This window comes from Oculina patagonica, chromosome 6 (assembly GCF_052425735.1).
Source record: "Oculina patagonica isolate OP01 chromosome 6, crgOcupat, whole genome shotgun sequence".
Classification (NCBI taxonomy): domain Eukaryota; kingdom Metazoa; phylum Cnidaria; class Anthozoa; order Scleractinia; family Oculinidae; genus Oculina; species Oculina patagonica.
The window spans coordinates 12,332,812-12,356,084 of NC_135763.1; the positions used below are offsets into that span (position 1 = coordinate 12,332,812).

At 39.5% G+C, this 23,273-nt stretch overlaps 1 protein-coding gene across 1 annotated transcript; it reads left to right on the forward strand.

Annotated features, from left to right (window-relative positions):
• Positions 1–312: 312 nt before the first annotated feature.
• Positions 313–23,235, forward strand: LOC144658874 (adenylate kinase 9-like). The gene is made up of 29 exons (XM_078519359.1): positions 313–465; positions 907–963; positions 4,725–4,788; positions 4,952–5,101; positions 5,332–5,444; positions 5,636–5,824; positions 6,433–6,561; positions 6,864–6,938; positions 7,606–7,850; positions 8,660–8,840; positions 9,460–9,616; positions 10,376–10,688; positions 11,121–11,278; positions 11,855–12,418; positions 13,026–13,336; positions 14,023–14,248; positions 14,420–14,606; positions 14,738–14,957; positions 15,196–15,264; positions 15,952–16,167; positions 17,139–17,357; positions 17,674–17,887; positions 18,288–18,489; positions 19,243–19,389; positions 19,759–19,976; positions 20,663–21,029; positions 21,492–21,590; positions 22,247–22,464; positions 22,830–23,235. The coding sequence occupies exons 1-29, from the start codon at positions 406–408 to the stop codon at positions 23,039–23,041; spliced, it is 5,580 nt and encodes a 1,859-aa protein (XP_078375485.1). The 5' UTR covers positions 313–405; the 3' UTR covers positions 23,042–23,235.
• The last annotated feature ends 38 nt before the right edge of the window (positions 23,236–23,273 follow it).

The following is a 23,273-nucleotide window of genomic DNA, read 5'->3' on the forward strand; positions in this document are numbered from 1 at the left end:
GGCTCTGGGGACATAGGATTTTTGAATTAATTCGAATTTTTTTGATTGGCTGTTTGAAACAAAGAATACCTAAACGGAAGTCGAAAACGTAACGACTCTCTCATACGTTCTTTTGAACCTTCAAGACTGCATACATGAAGACCGGAAGTCCTAGAATCTAGGACTGAAAATCCCGAGTTCTGACAGCGCACATTTTCTCACATTTCCAGGCTCCTCTCTCCTCTAACAGCGCGCCGTAAAAGTCAAGACCCAGACCCCCACCGTTTTGCCTGTAAACATTTTGGTTGTCATGACAGCTGTGCAATATCCGGGCGGCCGAGAGACGAGAAGTCAGTCGGCAACGAAATGCACAACAACTCACAAGAAGACGTCTGAATTTATTACTTGAGATACACCTTTACAAACATGGCTAAAGATACATCTAATACCAGTATAACAGAAGAAGATCCGTTCAACGAAGACGAGGTAAGATGAGAATTTGGCGCCATTCACAGACCCGACATGTTGGACACTGGTGTTTTTGAGTGGTCGCTTTTCCTTCCATTTTCTTGACTTTATTGCAGGAGAAACGTGTATTTTTCTTATCCTGAAAGCAAAACACCTTGCTAAATATTCGACAAAACATATAATTTGTAACTTTATGTAGTCTAAGACGTTTGATCTCGAGAATTCTCAATGCTGTGACCAATGTTGTTGGGCTGTCGCAGCTTCTTGTGTAACTCGTGTTGCGTGCACTGTACATTGTACATGGAGCTCGAAATAGTTTCATGATTCTGTATCGTTAGGGTTGAATCTCGGAGTGTTGACGGGGTGTTGGATTAAGTTTTGAATAGCTACAAACCAAAATAAGTTTTGCTTTTGAAAGTCCTTTACTAATTTAGGACATCGCACTTCTGTCTTTCCTAGGCCGAAAGACGGTTTTTAAACTCCAAACCAACATGTTTTATTGTCGTTGGGAAACCGGTGAGTGCAGTTTTAGTATAAATGATAATAAAGATTTATTCTTGAACAACATAACAACTCTTGATCATATATACAGAAAGACTTTCCTATGATTTTTCCTTAATAGATAGTTAGCAGGATTACATTATAGCGGAGCTCGCAAGGCGCCGAAGGCGCCTTGTGCGGAGCCCCATAGACAGGCAAATGGTATGAAAGAAGGAACACTATGGAAATGAGTTTTCATGGTCAACATGGATAGCGGCATGGTTCGCGGGCGCGTACGTACGGCGTACGGAGTCGCGCAAGATGGCCGCCATAGTTTGATGGTAGAAATAGTGAAGCAAGAAGGCCGTATAAAGGCGGCCGTATAAAGGCGGCCGTATAAAGGCGGCCTTTAAAATTTAAAGAGGTTTGAAAAGAAAAACAAGAAGCAATGAAACAAAATGTGGCTGAAAATTACGTGTAGAAAGTAATCGACCGCCAAAAAAGTGGACATTGAGAGCCATAATCGATCGATGACTTTCGTGTCTATCTGTAAAGCCAGCATCGTACATGAAGGAGCATTCGAAAGCTAAATCGGGTTGATAGAATAAACAAACCATTTTATTGCTACGGGGTAAAAAAAAAAAGAAAAAAAAAAGGAAAAAAGAAAAAAAAAATTGACTCTCTGGGATTTGAACTCACGACCTCCGGATCCGCAGACTGGCACCTTACCGATTGAGCTAATCCGACAGACTCTAAGAATACAAGTTGAATATATCCTATATCAATGTAATAGATATTGTGGAGTCTACTAAACTGCTGCGAAACTATAACAGGATCGCGAAACTATTTTCTATTGCTAGAAAGCAGATAATTTACTGTACTCTAAAGTAATTTTTCATGCCATGAGTAATGATTTTGCACCGCTTTAAGATTATTATTTCTGTCGTACTGCTGACATTCGGTTTAACCGTGAGCTATTTAAATTTGTCTTGAACCTATAAACCGCCCTAAAAATTAGTACTTTGGCCGCTTATTCACTAGAATGAAAACATTGTAAGCTCCAGTGAAAATTAAAGAGGTTTGAAAAGAAAAACAAGAAGCAATGAAACAAAATGTAGCTGAAAATTACGTGTAGACTGAGTAATCGACCGCCAAAAAAGTGGACATTGAGAGCCATAATCGATCGATGACTTTCGTGTCTATCTGTAAAGCCAACATCGTACATGAAGGAGCATTCGAAAGCTAAATCGGGTTGATATAATAAACAAACCATTTTATTGCTACGGGGTAAAAAAAAAAAGGAAAAAAAAAAAAAAAAAAAAACTCGACCCTCTGGGACTTGAACTCACGACCTCCGGATCCGCAGACTGGCACCTTACCGATTGAGCTAATCCAACAGACTGTGCTTCTCGTTGAATATATCCTATATCAATGTAACAGATATTGTGGAGTCTACTAAACTGCTGCGAAACTATAACAGGAACTCGAAACTATTTCCTATTGCTAGAAAGCAGATAATTTACTGTACTCTAAAGTAATTTTTCGTGCCATGAGTAATGATTTTGCCCCGCTTTAAGATTATTATTTCTGTCGTACTGCTGACATTCGGTTTAACCGTGAGCTATTTAAATTTGTCTTGAACCTATAAACCGCCATAAACATTAGTACTTTGGCCGCTTATTCACTAGAATGAAAACATTGTAAGCTCCAGTGAAAATTAAATAAATGGGGAGCTCCGCTTTTAGGCTTGCCTAAATCTATATATTAGATGGTCATAAATCAAGTTACCTTAGTTGCTAATCAGGACTAGGTGGAATACAATTCACATGTAAGAAATGTAAATAGTGAGATTATAAGCATGATTTCAGATTACCTTTGAATTGTATGACCATTGAAGTCCTATACTCTTTTGGTTTTACTAGCAAAAAACACCAATAGTTAGTGTGCAGTGATCCAATTATTGCTGCATTTGTAATTGGACAACTGGGCCCAGTTGTCCCAAGAGTGGACAACTCTGTCCACTGGATTACCGTCACTTGCATCTAAGCGTGAACATGTGCTGCCAAAACATGATCTTATTGGGTATTGAACATGGTATACATGATTGATTGTCAAACACTTGATGTTTAGCAGACGGCAACTCAAACGTTTGCACTCAAAATGCTCGGCTTTCGTTACTTTTAGGAGACCCGCGCTATATAGGGAAAACAACTGTCTAAATACACGTGCAAAATGGCGTAAACAAATGACGACTCTATAAAATCGCATCGCACACAATTAACGGTAAAGTGAATTTACTTTTAATTTACAAATTAAGAACGAGTCAATGAAGGCAATTTTTTAAAATTAACAAATTTAGAACGAGTAAAATAAACCAAAATCTCGCACTAACAAATCAAAAGTGACATCGTAGCAAGCTCTGTACATTCAAATTTCTTCGTTCTTTACAGAAATCGCGTAGTCTAAATTCTTCATTTATACCATTTTGCACGTGCACTTAGACAGTTGTTTACCCTATATAGCGCGAGTCCCTTAAAAGTAACAAAAGCCACCATAAACGCTGACTACATGTGAAAATTTACACTAGAAATGATTCAAGTGAACCTGTGTATGCATATCGACACAGATCAGCATCAATTTCTCGGAAAAGGTCTCTATATCCAATCTTTCGGCCATTTCGAAACCGGCATGTGTTGAACTTTCTGCATGAAGGTTGTTGTTATGGTCTGCCAAACTTTAAATGTTTGATGCCCAATCATGGCACGCATAATATCCTGGAAATTAGCTCATGTTTTGGTGGCACATGTTCGTGCTTACTAGTTAGATGCAAGCGGCGGTAATGGCTATCCAGTGGATACAGGTGTAGGTGCTGGTGAAACAAACTATGTTTTATCTAGTGAATTTATCCAGTTTGTGGTGTTATTGAACAAATGCCTATTGAACCAACAGACCCTGTAACTGGACATTTAGGTAGTAGCACTCTTATTATGTACATAAGATTATTGTGTCTGTAAAAAAAATAATTTTGGTTGGTTCTCCACATGAATAATTCTGTGGGTGTCCAGTTACAACTTTTGGTTTGACATACAAACAAGGTGAAAGAGTCATTCCGCATTGTTTTAACTGATGTGTTGGCTCTTTTACCTCATTTGCATACCTTCTTAATGAAAGAATATATTATTGTTACTGGATTGGGCATTTTTTGCTTTTTCTCTTCTGTTTATAAAACGGATGGAATGTTTCACTCACTTTTTCACAAAAACAGGATAACACCTGTAGACTATCTAACATCAGGTTTTGTTATTTGTATGGTTAATTCATGATTTTGAGTCCGCAATAATATATTCTTTCATTAAGAAGGTATGCAAATGAGGTAAAAGAGCCAACACATCAGTTAAAACAATGCGGAATGACTCTTTCACCTTGTTTGTATGTCAAACCAAAACATAAGATTATTGTGTCTGTAAAAAAAATATTTTTGGTTGGTTCTCCACATGTATAATTCTGTGGGTGTCTGGTTACAACTTTTTGTTACTGGACTGGGCTTTTTTTGCTTTTTCTCTTCTGTTTATAAAACAGATGGAATGTTAAAACAATGCGGAACATCAGTTAAAACAATGCGGAATGACTCTTTCGCCTTGTTTGTATGTCAAACCGCTGTACACTACACCACTAAGTTCAGTTCTGTTACAAATCAGATCATAATCCTTCAGTTATTTACAGGGCATAGAGTATGCACACTATGTGAATAATTGTCTTCTCTCGTACACTAACAACATTTTCTCCTTAACAAACAGGGATCAGGCAAGTCTACACTTGCAAAGAAGCTTGCCAGAGCATGGAAATGTGAACTTATTAATGGTAAGTAGTAATGGGAGTGTAATGTAAACAATTGGTTGAGAAGAGCATTATCAAGCTCAATTTGCCTAGCCTCTGGGTTGGTGGTTAACAATAGTGCAAGATGCATCATTGAAGTAGTATTGTCATCTTTGCAAGTGATTACTTGTTTTTCTTTCCATCCAAGGCTCCGAAATAATAAATCAAGGAATTGAACTACAGACTGAACTTGGTGCTAATGCACAAGATATTTTACTAAGAGGTGAAGCAATTCCCGAAGAAGTATGCGCAAAAGTCTTGGTGGGCAAAGTCAGTTCTCCAGAAGTCGCTCACCATGGTAAGTACAATCTCTAAAATTTCAGATTGGACTATTAATATAAAAATAACTTTTAATATTTATTAGAAGGCTAATAAAGTTCTTAATGCAAGACTTAAGGAATAATAAGATTTGTCATTATTTCGTGTATGGAGCATTGTATAGTATTGCAAAAAGAAGTCAGAAAAATTCTTTTGAAAAAAATTAAGCCAATGACTTATAATATCATTGTAATTCCTTTCTGTTTACAGGATATGTTCTGGATGGATTTCCGTCACTGTGTGAGGACTGGTTATCAATGGCTGATCAACTTGACCTTGTGAAGAATCTACCTCTCACACCAGATTTTATCATCAACATTAAGGTGAAGAAAAAAATCAATGCACTTAAATTAAATTTATCATTCCACATTTTGATTGTCAGTAGAATAGTAGTCGCTTTATGCTACTGATTTTTGCTCCGAACTGATGGGCCACTAGGCTCGAACACAGACTTACCCTTAGAGTGGTAGTTCCCCTCAGTTTGTCTCTTGCTTATGTTCAATTTTCTTACCAGATCCCAGACAAGGATCTTGAGAAACGCCGATGTGAGCAGCGGGTGGATCCTCTGACTGATACCCTGTATACAAAAAGTGAATATGCCCCTGAGGTTCCAACTACTGACGAGAAAGACAAAGATGAAGACGAGGAAGAAGAAGAGGAGGAGGAAGAGGCTGAAGAAGAAATGATTGAGGAAGAAGAAGAGGTCAGCTATTTTGATCATAATGACAATATTTTACTGCCATCACCAAACTCATAACTTTACCCGTGAAAAACATTGTCTTTGAACAATAAACGGAAAATATAACCTTTATTCAGGGATAGAAATCAAACTTCAGCTATAAATATCAATTTTTTTGAAGGCCCGCGGAAACAACTTGAAAACTTTGGCTAATGTTTACTTATTTTACAAATTGCAATCCATTTCCATTCGAGACATGCTTAGCCAACCACGCTTTTAAACAATTTTAGTGCACTAAAATAGCAGTTGTTTACAAAAAAAGACTATTATTTTTAGGTTTCCTACGACACAAATATAAATTTGGGCTGTTCAAAAATCTGTTTAAATCCAAGGCTGTGCTATAAGAAAAAAAATTACAAGGAGCCCAAAGGTTCCAAACTATGAGATCCTGGGTGCCCGGCATAAAGCTTATATGAAAGAAATAAGATTATGTGGTCGCCCACAGACAAAAGTTAGTCGCCTGAGGCACCCGGGCACCCTTAGAGCACAGCCCTGAAATCTGTGACAAAGTCCCTTTAATTTTCTCAGTGCTCAGTTAAGTGTCATTAAAATCGAACTTAATTGTTTTAAAGGAGGAGGAAGAACGAGAAGAGATCACACCTGAACTTGTTGCAAGACTTGTCACAAGACCAGAAGACCTGCCTCAGAATGTCGCATCTAGCATCAAGAAGTATCGAGATATGATGCTGAGAACTCTTGAGGTAAATATTGAAAAAAAAATCCTTTGGGAAATTAGTTTCATATAATTTATCATTAGACTTACCGGTATATAGCATACATGTACAAACAAATAAATTGATGCAAACTGGATCCAATTTGGTTTGTGTTCGACCTGATTGCCTGATGAAGTCTAGCAGACTATTGCAGTCGAACGTCGTGGTCAACAACTCAAAGCAATTCCATCATGGGACAAATGAATAAACGTTCATCTTTCCCATCTTACACCACAATGAACAAATTATAAACACATCTTTAATGACATTGATTTGTGTTGTTTTCCTAGGACTACATGGCAGATCATGATCAACAGAAGCTTATTGAGTTAGATGGCAATGAGAATCCAAAAGTAGTCTTTAAAGTGAGTAAACTTACGTTTAAGTTTGGCTTAGACACTCGTTTAAGTTGTACACAGAGCACATGATTATGTATGAGGAACACTCACATGGAACTGTGAAGCTGAACTGGGCATTAAGATTAAAATTCTTGTTGGATTCAAAACCAGCTAATTTGTTTGTAATTTAACTGACAATATTGAATAATATTTAAAAATCTGGGGGTGAAATGCCTATTTGGTTTATTTACAGTAGCTATAGTAAATAAAAATATAGAAATAAATTGCATTGATATCAATGGAATGGGAATTCATAACTTTACATAATATGTTAAAAAGTACTTTTTAATTATTTTTGGCCTAATTTAGGGGTGGTGAGTGGTCTTTCAAAAAAAAGTATGTCTCACCAAATTGTAGCCAAATTTCAGGGGTCTTGTTGTCTCGATTTTTCTTTGACAACTTCTTGCAGTGTCTATTTTCTTTGCAAGGCTAAAAAGTTCTTAGGCTCACAGAAAAGATGTCAGTCTCGCTGTCTCGCAAAGTCTCGCATTTACCATTCGACACCCCTTAATTTTGACTGCTCTTTAAATTTGTAGGCCTTTTAATGGAGATATGCACCACAATGCTTCTGAGGTGTTTCCAACATTTAAATTGGCTAATTTTTGTGTATTTTTTCACTTCTTTATAATCATAGTCCCTTATGATGAAACTGAACACCTTCAAGTTGAACCACGCCCTTGTTCCATTGCGTCTCCAAGGGGGAGAGGAAGGAGATGAAATATCAGATGACACGGAAACTGATGACCTTCTTCGGACATTAGCGGCAACAGAAATGGTAGCACCCAAGTTCCGTTGGCGTCGCAGCAAGTGGGGACGGGCATGTCCTGTTTCATTGAAAGAGGGTAACATTGTTCAGGGAATGGCACAATTTTCAGTCAGGTAAAAAAATAAATGCTCCTCAATTTATCCATAGATTGTGCAATGCTCAATGGAAAAATGGCATAACTCTACATTAAAAGTCAGACAAAATGAGGTTATTCTTGCCTTTTGGACAAATGATTATAAGATGTTGCAAGCACAGTAGTTTTTAGGGAATGACTACTGGTGGTACATGTACATTTTGTACTTGTAGTTTCTGCTAATGTACATGCTGGGTTTAACCATTTGGCCAATAGGGACCTTCAGATTGGAACACAAGTATAAGACTGGCCGGAAAAAGTATGACTTTCGATTATCACATTTCACACCAATCTTGTACTGTTAGTCTCCTTTTCAACTGGTGAGCCTCTCTATGGATATTTCCGAAGAAATTGAAGGCGCGAAGATCACTGCAGAAAAAACAAAGATCTCAAGATTGAAGCGAAGATCTGAAATTGACCAAAATTCACGTAATCAAATTGAACATTTGGATATAAAACTGTCAAAATTCCTAAACACTATAGAGAATATCTGTTATTTCTAAATGTTGGCATTTGACCACATTTCAGAAAACAAACCAACAAAGATAAAACAAAGAATGCCAAAATTTTGAAGAAAACGAAGACCGTGCGACCCATAGGGAGGCTCACTGGTCAGACAGCAACAAGAAGAGTGAGGGCTCTGGGAACCAACTGGATTGAAATTCAAAAGTCATACTCGTATTTGTACTCCAATCTGAGGGTCCCTATTGTAAGCAACAAGTTGACAACTCTTAAATTATGTTCTTTATAGCTATAAATTTATGACTGGTCTTTCTTTTTAAATTTCAGTTTCCTGGACAAACTGTTCGTGATGTCAACTAATGAAGCATTGGCTCACTTTATGCGGAACCCTCGTCCTTATCTGGCTCCCCACCTACCACGCCCTCCCTGTAAAGTGTGTGTTTTAGGTCCACCACACTCTGGGAAAACCACAGTGGCTCATGCACTGGCACAGAGATACAACGCCAAGGTAAATTGGGTGTTACTTAAATAACATGTAATCCCCTCCTCTTCCCTGGGGATGGCAGGGGCACTCCCATATGGAAGGGACTATATGCTTGTCAGAAAACTTGAACAAAACCCCTAAATGTATCACAACTGCATGTGCTAAAGTTACTCTCTGAATTTATTATTTTGAAGAAAGGTGTGCAGTACTCACGCAATCCCTGACAAGAAAATAAGAGGAGATCAAACTTTTGAATAGGAATCAGATGTGGTACACAGTTAAACTATCTTTCAGTTTTATGGAGCAGAGTATTCTTGATATGTAGCTTTTTAAATCCACTAGTAGATAATTGACAAACAATAGAAAAACTTGTGTAGTAAATATACTTTCTTTATTCTGTGTTGATTGTTTGCGCTTTGTCTCATCACATCGGTGCGCACTCAAGTTTAAGGTATTTGTCAGCATCCACCCAAGGGAAAATAGTAGATGCTAGCTTGTGTGCTTTACTTAAGTTGTGCTATAATTCATGCTTTGTCCTGAACACCCAAAGTGAAACAGGAGTTTTGAGCTATTAGGCTTCATTGAAAGTTCTGTTAAGCTCTGAATTAACATACAATTACCTTGTTATGCTCACTTGTTACAGGTTTTTGACATTGATGAATTAATCAAGCCACGGAAAGAAGCAGCCAAGAAAAAAATGATGGATGAAATACGAGATGAGACTATTGAATCTGCCATTTCTAAAATAACTGCAGCAAAACAAACACAGCAACTTGAAGCTCCTGAGGAGGAGGAGGAGCGTAAGTCTCATGAAACAATTTTCACCTTATTTTAACAATAACATATTTGTACATCAATAGCAAAGGCTTACAAGAAGATTAAGGATTACTATTAAGGATCAAGGAGACTGACAGTTAGGAATTACAGTCAAATCTCTCATGAACAGACACTGGTGGGACATGAGAACTGTCCACTATGGCGAGGTGTCAGCTTATGGGAGGATAAAAATGTAGTGTTTGTACTGTAGCTGGGACCATATCTAAATGTCTGCTTATGTCTGGTAGTGGTTGTTCAACAGTACCATTTTTTTCTGTCTTGTGTTGTGTTCCCCTCACTCAACAAACCATGTGGATAGAGGGAACAACCTGGCACAAGATCAAATAACTCAAGCGCAATAAGATTTCACACGGAAACAACAGCCCATGACATTCATCCTGACTACGTAGAAATTTTAGAGAGAAATGTGAACAATAGGCAACAACGCCTTTTCTTAGATGCACTTCATTCTATCCAGGACATTAACTGTGTGAACAAGCATGTACATTTTCCACCAGTCTATTTAACATCATCCCTAGAGAGCAGCAGCATATAAAAAAACTTATTACCTATGCATAAACTGAACCGATTTAACTCTGATGAAGGTAACAGAGAGTTACCGAAAAATTCAGTTTTACATGTATATGTTTTTAACATCTTTTAAACCGTTTTTTTTTTAAGATCAGATACAAACTGTTTTTATTAACATAAGACCTACTTTGTATTTTTTTTTCTCACAACAGCTGATCCACCACCAGCCAAAGAGAGTGAAGAAGCAGGAGAAGAGAAAGAGGGAGATGAAGAAGAAAGCAGTGAAGGTGGAAAAACACTGGAAGGTGATGAAGCAAATGACAATGAAACACCCAAAAAGTCTGCAAAGCAAGAAATACCTATTGATGCTAATCACCCTGAAGTTGTTAAAATTGTTAATGAAGTGATGGCCGAGGCTGAGAAGCGAGAGCCAGAACTGTCACCTGATGAGTATACCGACGTGATTGAAGAGGCTGTCCAACAGAGATATGCCGAGCTGCAAGAACTGAACCCTGATGGACCGCAGTAAGTAGATGTACATGTATACTCGCTCAATGTGTGACTTAACAACTTTGTACATATGCACCCTTTAAATGGGCAACTATCACTGAGGGAGTTTGCTGCATTTTTAGTAAAAAATAGTGCTAAAATTAAGACTACAGTACATGTACCACTACCTTCGCTCATACATGAAATTTGGGAGGGGGGGGGGGAGGGTAGTCCATATCATGACATCTATACCCTTTTATATACATGTGTGAACCTCCTTTCTCCGGCCTAAAAAAAGATTAGTTATGGGGGATTTTTTTAAGACACAAGGGCTGAGTCTGAAAAAATTGCTTGGTGAGCACTTCAATGCATAGTTAAACTGCTGCATGTGCTGTAATCTAAGCAAGATAATAATTTCGAAGATTATACTATTGTGTGCTGACATTTTTTTGTTTGTTCTATTTCAAGTGCTGGGGGTTTCGTTTTGGATAACTTTCCAAGAACACGTGAACAATTCACTTCTATGATTGAAAGGAATATTGTTCCTGACGAGGTGATTTGCCTGAAAGATGACAGTGAAAATGGAGAATTTCTGCTTAAAAGATGGTATCACACAAACAAAGAAGGTATGTTCGTCTATCAACTTTATTGGTTTCAAAATTGTTTGCTTGTCCCCTGTTAGAACAGGGGACAAGCAAACAAACAAACAAACGTTACGTAATTTAATTCACAAACTGACTTATATACGTTTTGGCCAGAAGAATAATAATTATTCCTCTGGCCAAAACGTACCAACTATTGGAACAAATGGAGAATTGTCCGGGGTTGAATGCATGTACAAAAATTACAAATTATTTTCCGATACCGAAAAATCGTCAAGTTAGCGAAATGTCGAAAATTTTGGTAAATTCGCAAGTTGGCTCTGGCCAAGTGGTAGAATTACCATTACAGAGTAGTGCAAAACAAATTGTCAGTTTCGTTACAACGAACCGAAAAATCGTTGAGTTAGTAAGATTTTCTTATCGAAAAATCGCAAAAAACGTAAAATTCAAAAAATCGTAAAATTTGTTTGGGAAACGAAAAATTATTTAAATTGTAAAATTTGTAACTGCGTACTAAGTGAATAATTACAGGTCAAAATCTTGCCAGCATTTTATGCAAGGTCAGGTCAGTTAAGCAAAAAGTGGTTTCTTCTTTTCCAGAACTTCACGAGAAGTGGGAAGCCAGACGGGCGGAGGAACGAGCTCGTCAGGAAGCAGAGCGTGCTGAGAGGGAGAGAAAAGCTAGAGAAGAAGCTGAAAGAAAGGCAGCAGAGGAGGCTAAGCGAAAAGAAGAGGAAGAAAGACTCAGGCGGGAGCAAGCAGAAGAGGCTGGGGAGGGAGAGGAAGGTGGAGAGAAGGAAGAGGGGGAGCAGGCTGGGGAAGGAAAGGAGGGTGAAGAAAAAGCTAAGGAAGAGGAGGGGGAGGAAGAGGAAGGGGCTGCTGCCGAGACTGACCTCAAGGATGCAGATACCCCCGAGCTTCAACCATCAGGAGAAGACCTTTCTCTAGGCGGAGGTCCTGAAGAAGAGGAACTAGTCCTAGATTCAGACATGCCACCTAATACACCAGAGACTGAAGAGTTCAAGAATATCAGAACGAACTTTGATCGAGACTTCCCGCAGCTGTTGTCTGTATTGAAGGGCACAAACAACATTGAACCTATTACAGTGTCGGTTGAAAAGGAGACAGACAATCTTAACAAGGAGATCGTTAAGAAAATTGAAGGTAAGCATGCAGGAACAGCATGCTTTTCAGTTTTTCATGTAAGAGAACTATCTTGAAGCTTTGAGTTCTAAAAGCAACGTTTAAGTTTTTTTTTTCTCCAAAAAGAAACGTGAAAAATTCGTTGTTGTAGTTAACCTTTTCTACGAAACCTAGAGTTTTGTTATTTCAGGTTCCTGTTTCGCAGAGGGAAGCTAAAAATGCGCCAAGATATCATGTAACGCACTAAAACAAATGTCGTCGTTACGATCGGATCTGTCGGCTGCGTTGCACAGTGCTGACAGTTCCAGTTTTCAAATAAAAATTAATTGTGCCAAAGTCTTTGAAAATGTCAATGTGTTAGTTAGCAAACGTTAAGGCCATGGCCCATTTAGAACTGAAGAAGGGCCATGCCCAAAACGTTTGCTAACTAGCGTATGGTCATTTTGACACAATTGTATTTTCATTTTACATTTATCTAAAGCACTGACCGTCGGCTAAATCTGTAGCACGTACAGCTATTGTACTGCTCATTAAAGCTTTTACTGAACAACGGTTTCGCTGCTGTCACCATCTTGTTCTTTGAATTGTTGTATACTTATATACAACAAAAATCCCGTCTCTATTCCAGCTCCATTTAACTACCGTGGCTGGGAATACACCGGAATGGACCAAGATGAGGAGGAAGAGGATTTTGCCGAGGAAGAGGAAGAAGAGGAGGAGGAGGAGGAAGATATTTACAACAAGGACAAGAAAAAGATCTTTGGCGACACAAATCACCACTGCCCAGTGATGCTGAAGGACAAGTTTGTTCTGTGGCCTGGTATTCCTGAATGTGCCGCCAAATACCGCGAGAGAACATACTTTTTCTCTTCTATGGAAGCCAGAGGTACATTCTTAGAAGATCCAGAGAATTACCTTCCAAGCGATAAACCTCTCGAGGTAAGAAACTGTTATCAATCGCTAGGGGTGTAAAATACAAATCTTGGTCTCACTAGGGTGTCGAGAACGGAAGGGGAATGTCTTAACTGGTCATAGTATCTTTTAGGGTTGCATATAAAGAAAGAAAAAAAATGCAGCCATATTTAATTGGAGTTTTGGATTTGAGATTTCTTTATAGGTGAATGCATTCAAAGATAATGTATTTATCGTTATTAAAGTCACCGTAGCTCTTATTTGTATTTCACACGGGTCCTGGAAAACCTGGAAAGTCGTGGTTTTTTTATTGTGGCACTTTCCTGGACTGGAAAGTTCTGGAAATCGGTTTAACTCAAGTAACAACTGAATTCCCAGAACTAACATTATAAGAAATGTATAGACAGTAAGGAGAAGTAATATTGAGATCTTGGGAGTGAAGGGGTTAATCAATCTGAGTCCTTGAAAAGTCCCGGAAACGTACTGGAAAATTGTTTGTGAAAAAAGAAAAAGAGATATGATTTGAGTCACACCCAGACGGGTCTCCTTTAGCAATTTACAGTTAATTAAATTTTCGGAGCATTTCCACGCTTTTAGCCTTGGAGTCCCCCAGGCTTTTGAGTTACTGTAGGTTTTGATACAGTTCCAGCGAATAACTTCCTTTTAAACTTTTAATTTAATTTTTCCTTTATTTTTCCCACTTTGCTTTGCAGCCTCCACCTATCCGTCTACTGATCGTCGGCCCAAAAGGAGCAGGAAAAACTCTTCACGGCCGCCAGCTCGCCAAGCAAATGGGTGTGTTTCACATTTCATTCAAGGATCGTCTGCAAGAACTCATCATCGCCAAGACCAAGAAGAGGATTGGGCCCGAGTATGATGATGATGAAGAGGAGTCTGGTGAACAGGCCATTACAGCACCGGAGGGATTGGAGGGAACTGGTTCGTAGTGAAAATTTTTGTTTTCATCCGATTTTAATTTCTTTCTGACTCAAAGTTTTTATTACTTTGTGTGAGTCGCAAAAAGACAGGCTTTCTTTGTTGGAGAGAAATATTTTTCTGCATCCTGTCAACGAAATAATTATGCCTTAATTATGTTGATTTTTTCTTCAGATGCAGAAAATGTCCCCAAGGATGGAGAGGGCGAAGGAGAAGGTGAGGAAGGGACTGGGGGCGAGGCTGAACCGGAACTTACGGATGAGGAAGAAAGCATCCGCGCTAACTTAGCTGAAGGCGAAGCACTACCCAACGAAACTTTGGACAAGATTCTACCTGCGTGGTGGAACGAGGAGCCGTTCAGGTGAGACTAGATGCTAAAATAGAAAATATGAGATCATGAGAAGAGGATTTAATTCTTAGCCCAGATGTAACATTCAAAACCTCTCACTGGAATCCTTGCAATAGCATAAATATATTCGTGTTTCTTACCAGGTCTACTGGGTTCATCTTGGAGGATTTCCCTCGTACTGAAGCCGAGGCTCGTTACCTGTCCTCCTCGGGCCTGTTTCCAGACATAGCGGTTATCCTTGTAGTGGAAGACACAGAAATTGTTGACCGTCTTCTTCCGCCACTGCTCGACAAATGGCGCAAGAAACGGGACAAGCGAGAGGCAGAGAAAGAAAGACAACGCGCTTTGGCCAAGAAACAAAAGGTGAATTGAATCATTTACTTACTGCTTACAACGATGCAACAATTTTTAATTTCCGAAACAGCATTAACAGCAGAGTTAGCTGGCATTATAGTGCAGCCCCTGATAAACAGACCCGTTCAGTTCCAAAAATTTGGTACGTTATTTCTGATGGCCGTTACATTTGGAGAAATGTCTGGATCTACAAGGCTTTTTCTACCGATTTGAACATTTTGTTTGTTTGTTTTTGCTCACTGAAAAGGAGGAAGACCGAGCGCGGCGACGGGAAGAAAAGATGGCGGAAATCACGGCAAGAAAGGCTGAAAAAATGGTAAGATTTGTGTTATGTTTTATGTTTTAACTATAATAATATTCTTGGTTGCTTAGTGCAAACTTCAAGTGCTTTGGTCTGGAAGATAGACATTAATCTCCAGGGCGGGTGCGAGGCGTATGAACCAGGATAAAGATGATCGAGGAACTTGAGGTCCAAGCAATGCGTGAAGTGAGATTGGTCCACGTCAAAACGGGGGACAGAAAAAAAACAGAAACCAGAATGAAAATGAACAACACGCTAATCCGGAGCTCGTGCTGAACAACCGGGCCCAGGACTATTAGGGTCGTGGACATAACAGTTGTTGGGGCTATGCAAGATACCACCTGTCTGATTAGCCAAATGGACAAAATTTGTTGGCCTCAAAATTTGAGTTAAGACTTTCATATTAGGTGTGCATGAAGCTTGCATTGCTGGAGAAATGGCACGAGGATGTTGAATCTTTTTCTTAGGTTGGACTCCTGATAGAGTGGGGGCTATACAAACAAGACACCATCTTTTAAGGCGAGGAAGGGGGCACCTGTCGTTTTGCAGATTGGTGGGTCCTGTCTGAGTACGATAGTTTTCACCATTTCCCTAAGGAGCAGATACTTGTTTCTGGGCTTTCCATATTCATACCCAGTCCTAATGAGCGGATATTCGCTTCCAGTTCCTGGTCCCGTAAACTGAATTCATTTTCGTTCCCAGGCTCGTAGGGCGCAGAGAGACAGCGATGACAGCGAGGAGGAAGCAGAAGAAGATGAAGAAGAAGACGATATCGAGGCGCTGCTGGACGCGGAAGAAGAAGAGGAAGATGAAATGGAAGAGGAGGAGGAGGAGAGTGAAGAGGACGCTATTGAACGATTGAAAACGGAGATTGGAGATCGCTATGACGAGGAGACGGGACGAGTGGCCACTGTACAGGTCAGTGATGGACTGATCAGCTTCTAAATTCTCCATAAATAGCGAAGCGCGTGATGGTTGAAAAATAAAATGCAAATGATTAACCCCCCCCCCCCCCCCACGAGGCTCAGACAATATCAGCATGTTCTGAGTGAAGCAGAGGGAATCTAGGCGAAGTTGTCGTTTCGTAAAAGTGTTTTAGGAACACCGGCTGTTTTAGAAAGTGTTTTAGGAGAATCGTCCGCCATTGTTGGTTTGTGGTTTGTCTGAGTCATGACGTCACTCGCGCACTTCGCTATTTCTAATGTAAAATTAGGCCTGCAGACCAGGAAAATAAAGCGTCTGGTCACCAAGGTGAAATTTTCATTGTAAAAACAGTTTCCTTCCTTTTTTAGCACCTCAACTTTGACGGATCAATACTACGACTATTTTTTCAGTTGACGCAACAATTATGGTATTTAATTAAGGTGTCGCCATCCATTTATATTTTTCCAGCAGGTTTATAAGAAATGTGGGGAAGATGTAAGGAGAATTTTATATATATTTTTTTTTCCAATTTTTTTTTTAAAAGGGGCTAAAAAAAAAAATTTTTTTTGAAAATAAAATCTAAACTGCATGTTCAGGCCAAAGAAAAGGAGAAACGCCCCCAAAAAAATGGAACCCGTAAAGCCACGTAATAATAAGAGTGGAAAAGAGTAGCGGTAGAGTAAACCAGTTTCTCCTTATTTAATAAGTCGAACCAGATTTGCTCTTCTGCTATTTTTTATTTAAATAATATCAAATGATTCGAATTAAAGGTGTTTTAGTTAAACATTTTAGAATAAAAATTATTGTTATAAGTAAAGAATTTTTTTTTCTTAAATTTAAATATTTTTTTTTTTTTTTTTTTTTTTTTTTTTTTTTTTTTTAATATCCAAATGAACTTTTTTAAGGCAAACCTGCATTATCACTATCTTCCCAGGCTTACAGCATATCTTATATTTTATTTGTAGGAAACGCTGGAAGAGATTTCAATCCCTCGTGTTGAGATCAACGGTGGACGGAAGCCCCGGATCGTGGAATACTGTATAAAGAAAGTTCTCAAGCCGGTGGTTGATTTCAGGGAGAGCCTGTTCGACCGGTGCTTCGCTATTGATGGTTACTTGGCCAATAGAATGCTGATCATGGGCTACAAGTTTCCAAGCAGATTTGGACGATGGTGCCCAGTTAAGGTAACGCAAGGAGCTTCTTTTGTCACGCGTGACTCACGCTTTGCGCCTGTCTCCTGTTCCACCAACTGCTTCTTTGATTTTCTGCTGTCTAAATCGTGAAAAGCCTTTACATAGTATTTAACAATCCTTGAATACTCACGAGTCTTTGAATCTTAATGTATAAATAATGGAATTGTTTTCGTACATTACAATTTATGATTTTATATTTTTTCGTTCCTTGTAACAAACACTGAATAGTGCAGTTATTCGTCGATAACAGCCAAGCAATGTTGTTGAATCCTTGGATTAATGCAATATTATTTCATTTTCTTGGCAGCTCCTGGAAGGCGAAGTTCTGCCGCCCCAGCACGGCTCAGGGGTTTATACCTACCCTGTTGTGTACAGACAGCATATATACTTCTGTTCGGGACGGGACGAGCGGGACACATTCATGCAGTGCCCGTCCCGTTTCTTAAAACAGCCCTCTCCTAAGCCAGTTGTTCCTATCAAGATGGCGATCATTGGACCTCCAAAGTCGGGCAAGACAGGATGTGAGTATGAAACACAATACAGCGTTTTTAACCAGCTAGAAATTTTAACTTCATTTTAATGTCCATACTTTTGCTTTCCAGTGAGTAACGGTGAAGTTAAACTAGGCGAAACATTGTCTTGTGTAATGCTACGATTTGTCGGCCCGATTTGTTCCAAGCAAATTTACACGCTGCGACTTTTCTTTGCCTTACTTGAATTGCGAGGATGAAAATTGGCCCGATTTCTAAAATCTGTGGCACTGCGACAGATTTTTTAAAAATTATCAGGCCGATTTTTAACTGCGCACTCGTTTTCCTATGGGCCAAAATCGGGCCAACAAATCGTCCAGTGTAAACCGGCCTTAACACTTCCATGGTGTACCAGCTCTTGTTATAATACTCTGTTTCTTTTTCGCTGCAGTGGCGAACCGTTTTGTGGCGGAGTATGGCGTCGTGAGACTGTCTATTGGTGAAGCAGTCAGAAAAGTTCTGAATCTCCAGCCATACACCGAGTTAACGCGACAGATCAACCTTCATCTTAAGGCTGGGAACCCTGTGCCAGATGAGCTGGCAGTGCAAGCTTTGGAGGTGGCACTGCTGGATATGCAGTGTCAGACGCGAGGGTAAGGTTATATCATGGGTATGGGCCCTTTGCAGCTAATGGTCTCATGGGACAAAATCCGCCATGCTGGAGGGCAAGCTCCGCTCTGGGACATTCAAAACTAAGGGAAAGTCAAGCTTAACTGATTAAAGTCGCCTTGCTCTGGATTTCCCAGCACGTAGCTTTTCCTCCAGGAAGGTGTTATTTTGTAACATGTGACCGTTATATAGCTGCAAAGGGCCCATTGATAGTGTAAAAGCTGTTATCAAATTGGAAATGTATTGTAGTATCTAACAAGAGAAACGCGACATAACGACATAACGCAAGGTCACGTAAATGCATAAAACACCTCATGTTGATGTTTTATGTCACCAGTGTGAACAACATAATAAACGACATAGTTGGATCATAATGACATAAGGAAAGAACTGAACTTTTCTTTTTATCATTATGTCGTTATGTCGCTAGTGTGAACCAGGCCTTAGTAAATAGAGAGGCTTACGGAGTGACGAACAGTCCTTCATTGAAGAAAAAAGACGAGTTTTGGAAAACGAAGCAAGCTAGCCTTTTTATTTTCGCTTCTTTTTAATATCGGTACTCTGTCGATTAAGGGTAATCATTTGCTTTCTCTTTTCATTTCCGGCCACATTTAATTGAGGCATCACTACTGCTTAAAGAAAAAAACACACACATGGCAACTTAACCCGTTTTTCCCTTAAATTTTCTTCCTGATCCAACTTTCGTAACATAACATCCCTTGTTTCTTGTTCGTTAGGTTTATACTTGACGGATATCCCGTCACAAAGAGACAAGTAGAGCTGCTGACCGAGCGAAAGATCATTCCTGTCAGAGTCGTGGAACTACAAGTGGAGGATGATGAGGTGCTGAGGCGAGGAACTGCTGACCGTCATGCGCCTACAAGGTATAACACGATAGTCTGCTTTGATTTAACAGGATTGAGTAAAAAAGCTACTGAACGCACATCAAAAGTCGAAATTTAGCAGTGATCATAAGACGTTTGCAGTTAAACATACCGGTAGTTTGCCCTTTTTTTTTTTTTTTTTCTCGTACTCGGTTGTTTCTGTTCTGATTTTGCCACATACAAATTCTCTTAACAGGTCTCCGTACATTTTACTGTGCTAGCTAGGAGAATTTTACTATCTATCATGTCGTGTTTCCTTGTTGATCGGTGCCTTAATTCTCTTGACCTTTATGACTGACTTGCTCTAGTATTGTTAGGAGATTTTACATCGTACGTGTTGATCACCCTTCTATATTATCTCCGCCCCAGGGTCTTTCCTTTGCACGACAGCCAACAGATTCTCGGCATCAGGCTCAACGCCTGGCAGCAAGAGATTGCAGCCGTAAGAGACTGGTACCAAAAGGAGCACAGAAACTGGGTGCCCGTGGATGGCCAGCGGTCTAAGTGGTGGATTTGGAATCAGGCTCTGGACGAAGCAAGGAAGAGTGTCCGTCAAATTCAAACATACTTACAGAGGCTATCGGAAGGTAGCTATTATGAAATGTTAATTTTTATACTCATCCGAAATGTTAGTCCGGCTAAGTCCGAAATGTTAGTCCGGCTAAGTCTGCGGGGAATGCCGGTGGTAGTGACGGCTGCATTCAAAGTCTACCCTCGATCTTAACCGTTTTTTTTAACCCTTATATGTGAATTTCCGTTTTTTGTTTTTTTTTTTTTTTTTTTTTTTTTTTTTTTTTTTTTTTTTAAAAAAAGGAGAATCAAAAAACGGTTAAGATTGGTTTATGGAATTTCGTCATTAAACAATACATATATTTTTCCATATGAGACCTAACCAGACCGTGGAAATAAATTTTGTTTGTGATAAACCTGCGAGAAAGTTCTTTAAGGGGTGACGGGTGAAGACTCTTCAAAAATCTTGTTCGCATGCTTAATTGTGAGCATAGTTTGTCGTATCTTTTGTGGGAAAACTTGTCCTGGTCAGTAAGACAAATTAGGCTGTTTATGGAATTAATCAATCTGTTATCTCCAAGATTGAAACATTAAGAGCGTCGGTGTTCTTAAAGTTAAGCCAGGCGCATACTAGCAACATAACGTCACAACGACACGGATATGAGAACGTAAGAAAACATTATTAAAAAAAGAGAAATATCCTTACATGTAAGACCTAACTAGACATCATGTCTTATCGTCTTGTTTTTTGTGTCGTTTCCAGGTAAAGCTGCGTCAGTTGCTGACATGTGTATTACACCCAATGAGTGTCTCGTACGACTGGGTGACTATGGTCAGTACTGTCCAGTCAGTCTGGCTGACCGCGGGGAACTGGTCGACTGTTCAGTCAACTCTTCGCTGGAGTTTGCCGCTGAGTTTCGCGGGCGTTATTACAAGATGGCGTCGCGAGTGGAGTTAGAGAAATTCCTTGCGGACCCTGCTCGTTATGTACCTCCTTTGGCTCCCAGAAAACTACCCGAGCCCGAGCTCCTTCCGAAAAGAAAGACTGCAGCGGATGTGAAGATCATGTTCCCAAAACAGATTGAACTGAAGGGCTACTGCCCGGTTACGTACTTAGATGGCAAACTGAGGTTGGTAGTGAATTTCTTGGTAGTACAACTTGTTCCCAGGCTATGTGTTACACAACAAAGTCACGCAATATAATCCTTATGTAAAACTGGAGTTAGTAAGGAATGTGATGTCACGCAATAGATATTTACTGTGCCTAACTTCAGAATTAGCCAATCATAGGCCATGTATACTTCCCGTGTTTTTCTGCGATCCACCATGTATTTTGGCCCCCCATAGCATCTCGCCATTGCTCAATCAAACTCGCCAGATAGGCCGCCGAAGCGAGCCAGAAATCGAATATTATTTTCAAATCTAAGGAAAGCTCAAAATTATAAGGTAACATACACTCATTTAAACGTTTCTAGAGAAAGATACCACCTTCGGCCGTGAATAATTAATGAGACCGAGACTTCCAAATGAAAACTAATTTAAAATAACTTACACTCTTTTTTTCTCTCAACTTTTCTGGAATTTCTTTACAGGTATGAAAATATCGTCCCTGGAGAGGCAGACTTGGTGGTGGAGTACAGAGAAAAACTGTTCTGCTTTGAATCTGAGGAGAAACTGCAGAAATTTATGAGGTAACTTGCTTGTAGAAGAATGTTGTTTGAATTTAGTTTTCACGTCAGTTTTCAATATTTAACTTTGATACCGTCTAGTTTTCTTCAAGTATTAATATATTGAACTTACAGATTGTCTGCAGGTTGCGGATAAATTAAGTTATATTACCGAACAGCAGTGATCTTAGGCTTTGACCATACTCGCTTCCTTATTTTAAGGGACTGTGTTACGGATTTTAGCTAAATTTAGGATGGGAAATGACCATCTAATTCGTTTAAATATACAAATAACCTTTTAAAACAGCGGAGAAACATTTCAATAACACAGCAAATACAAAAGAAGGTACGGATGGCCAAAAGCGACGAAGATCGAAACGGATTGCGATATGGGTTTTTGAAATATTGTTGGGCTGAACAGTTTTCAAAGTTAATCTTGTTCGCTTGTAACTTTAAATTATAACGCCCGGGAGACACATTTGGTTGCAATCAAGCTATGGTTTTGTCCTTTAGATCCAAAGAAGTAACTTCTTTGCAAAAATTAAGTTTCATAGCGAGTATTTGGCAAAACGTGATAAAAAAACCTATCTCAGCCGTGACACAGTCCCTTTACTAACAACACACAACAGTTGAACAAGACGAAAGGTGTCAACAACTCAGATTATTGTCTAACTTTCCAGGTTACCAGAGAAGTACTACAGTCTAACGTTACCACACAAGTTACCGCCCCGCAAGGAGCCCTTACTTGTAAGTGGACTCCCAATGTTGGGTTACATGGAGCAGAGTGTGGCCACTGCCCTCACGAAAGCGCTGACCGCCGTCGGGTGTTTTAAACCCAAGTATCCGTTTGTTGACTCCAAGAAGTCTGCGATGCTTTACATCGCCTATCATCTTAAAGGTAAAGACGATGTATCGTAATGTGATTTTAATCACCAGCGGGAAATTGACCTGTTTTGGAATACAGGAATTTTTTGTTGGTAGGCCCTGTGCAGGGGGGTTGGAGAAGTTGGATGGGAAAGAGGAGAGGGCGAAGGTTATTTTCTTGTTTCTGTGGGATGGGGGGAGGAGGTGTTTCGGTTCCTCGGGCCTTAACTTTCAGCGAAAAGGGAGGCCCCGGACCCCATCCCCTACTCTGGTTTTGATTAGGTTGGGTTTATATTTGGATCGCATTCCTCTTACTCAAACTGTGGGCCAAGAAAATAATTCGGAGATTGAACTGCATCAGCGAATTAAATTTTACAGCAATTTGTCTCCTTCTTTCAGCCTACAACCCCAAGAGCAGCGAATACGTTCGCAAGAAATACAAGCAGAAGTTAATGAGATTTGAGGAAGAGTGCGAGCTGATTGGCTACCTCGGTAAAGAGATGACCAATCGCTATCGAGAACCAGAGGACCTTCCAATTGACTTTGATCACAAGCTGTCCACCTTTCTGGCACTCAAGGACATCGAACCCACAACCACGTGGTGTGCGTGACGTGTGACGGCGTGACCGTCTTGCGTGACAAAAGTCAAGTTAGAGAACAGAGTATTTATTTTTTAAGAAAGACTGTGTATACTTTTAATATCATAACCTGTGCTACATGCCTAGTTCATTTAATGTTGTATAATAGCTATGTAAATATATTGTCTCCAATAAGTGGCGATTGTAAATAAATTTATTTGACTTCAGCATGGTAATATCTCATCTCTGATTTGCTTGTATTCAA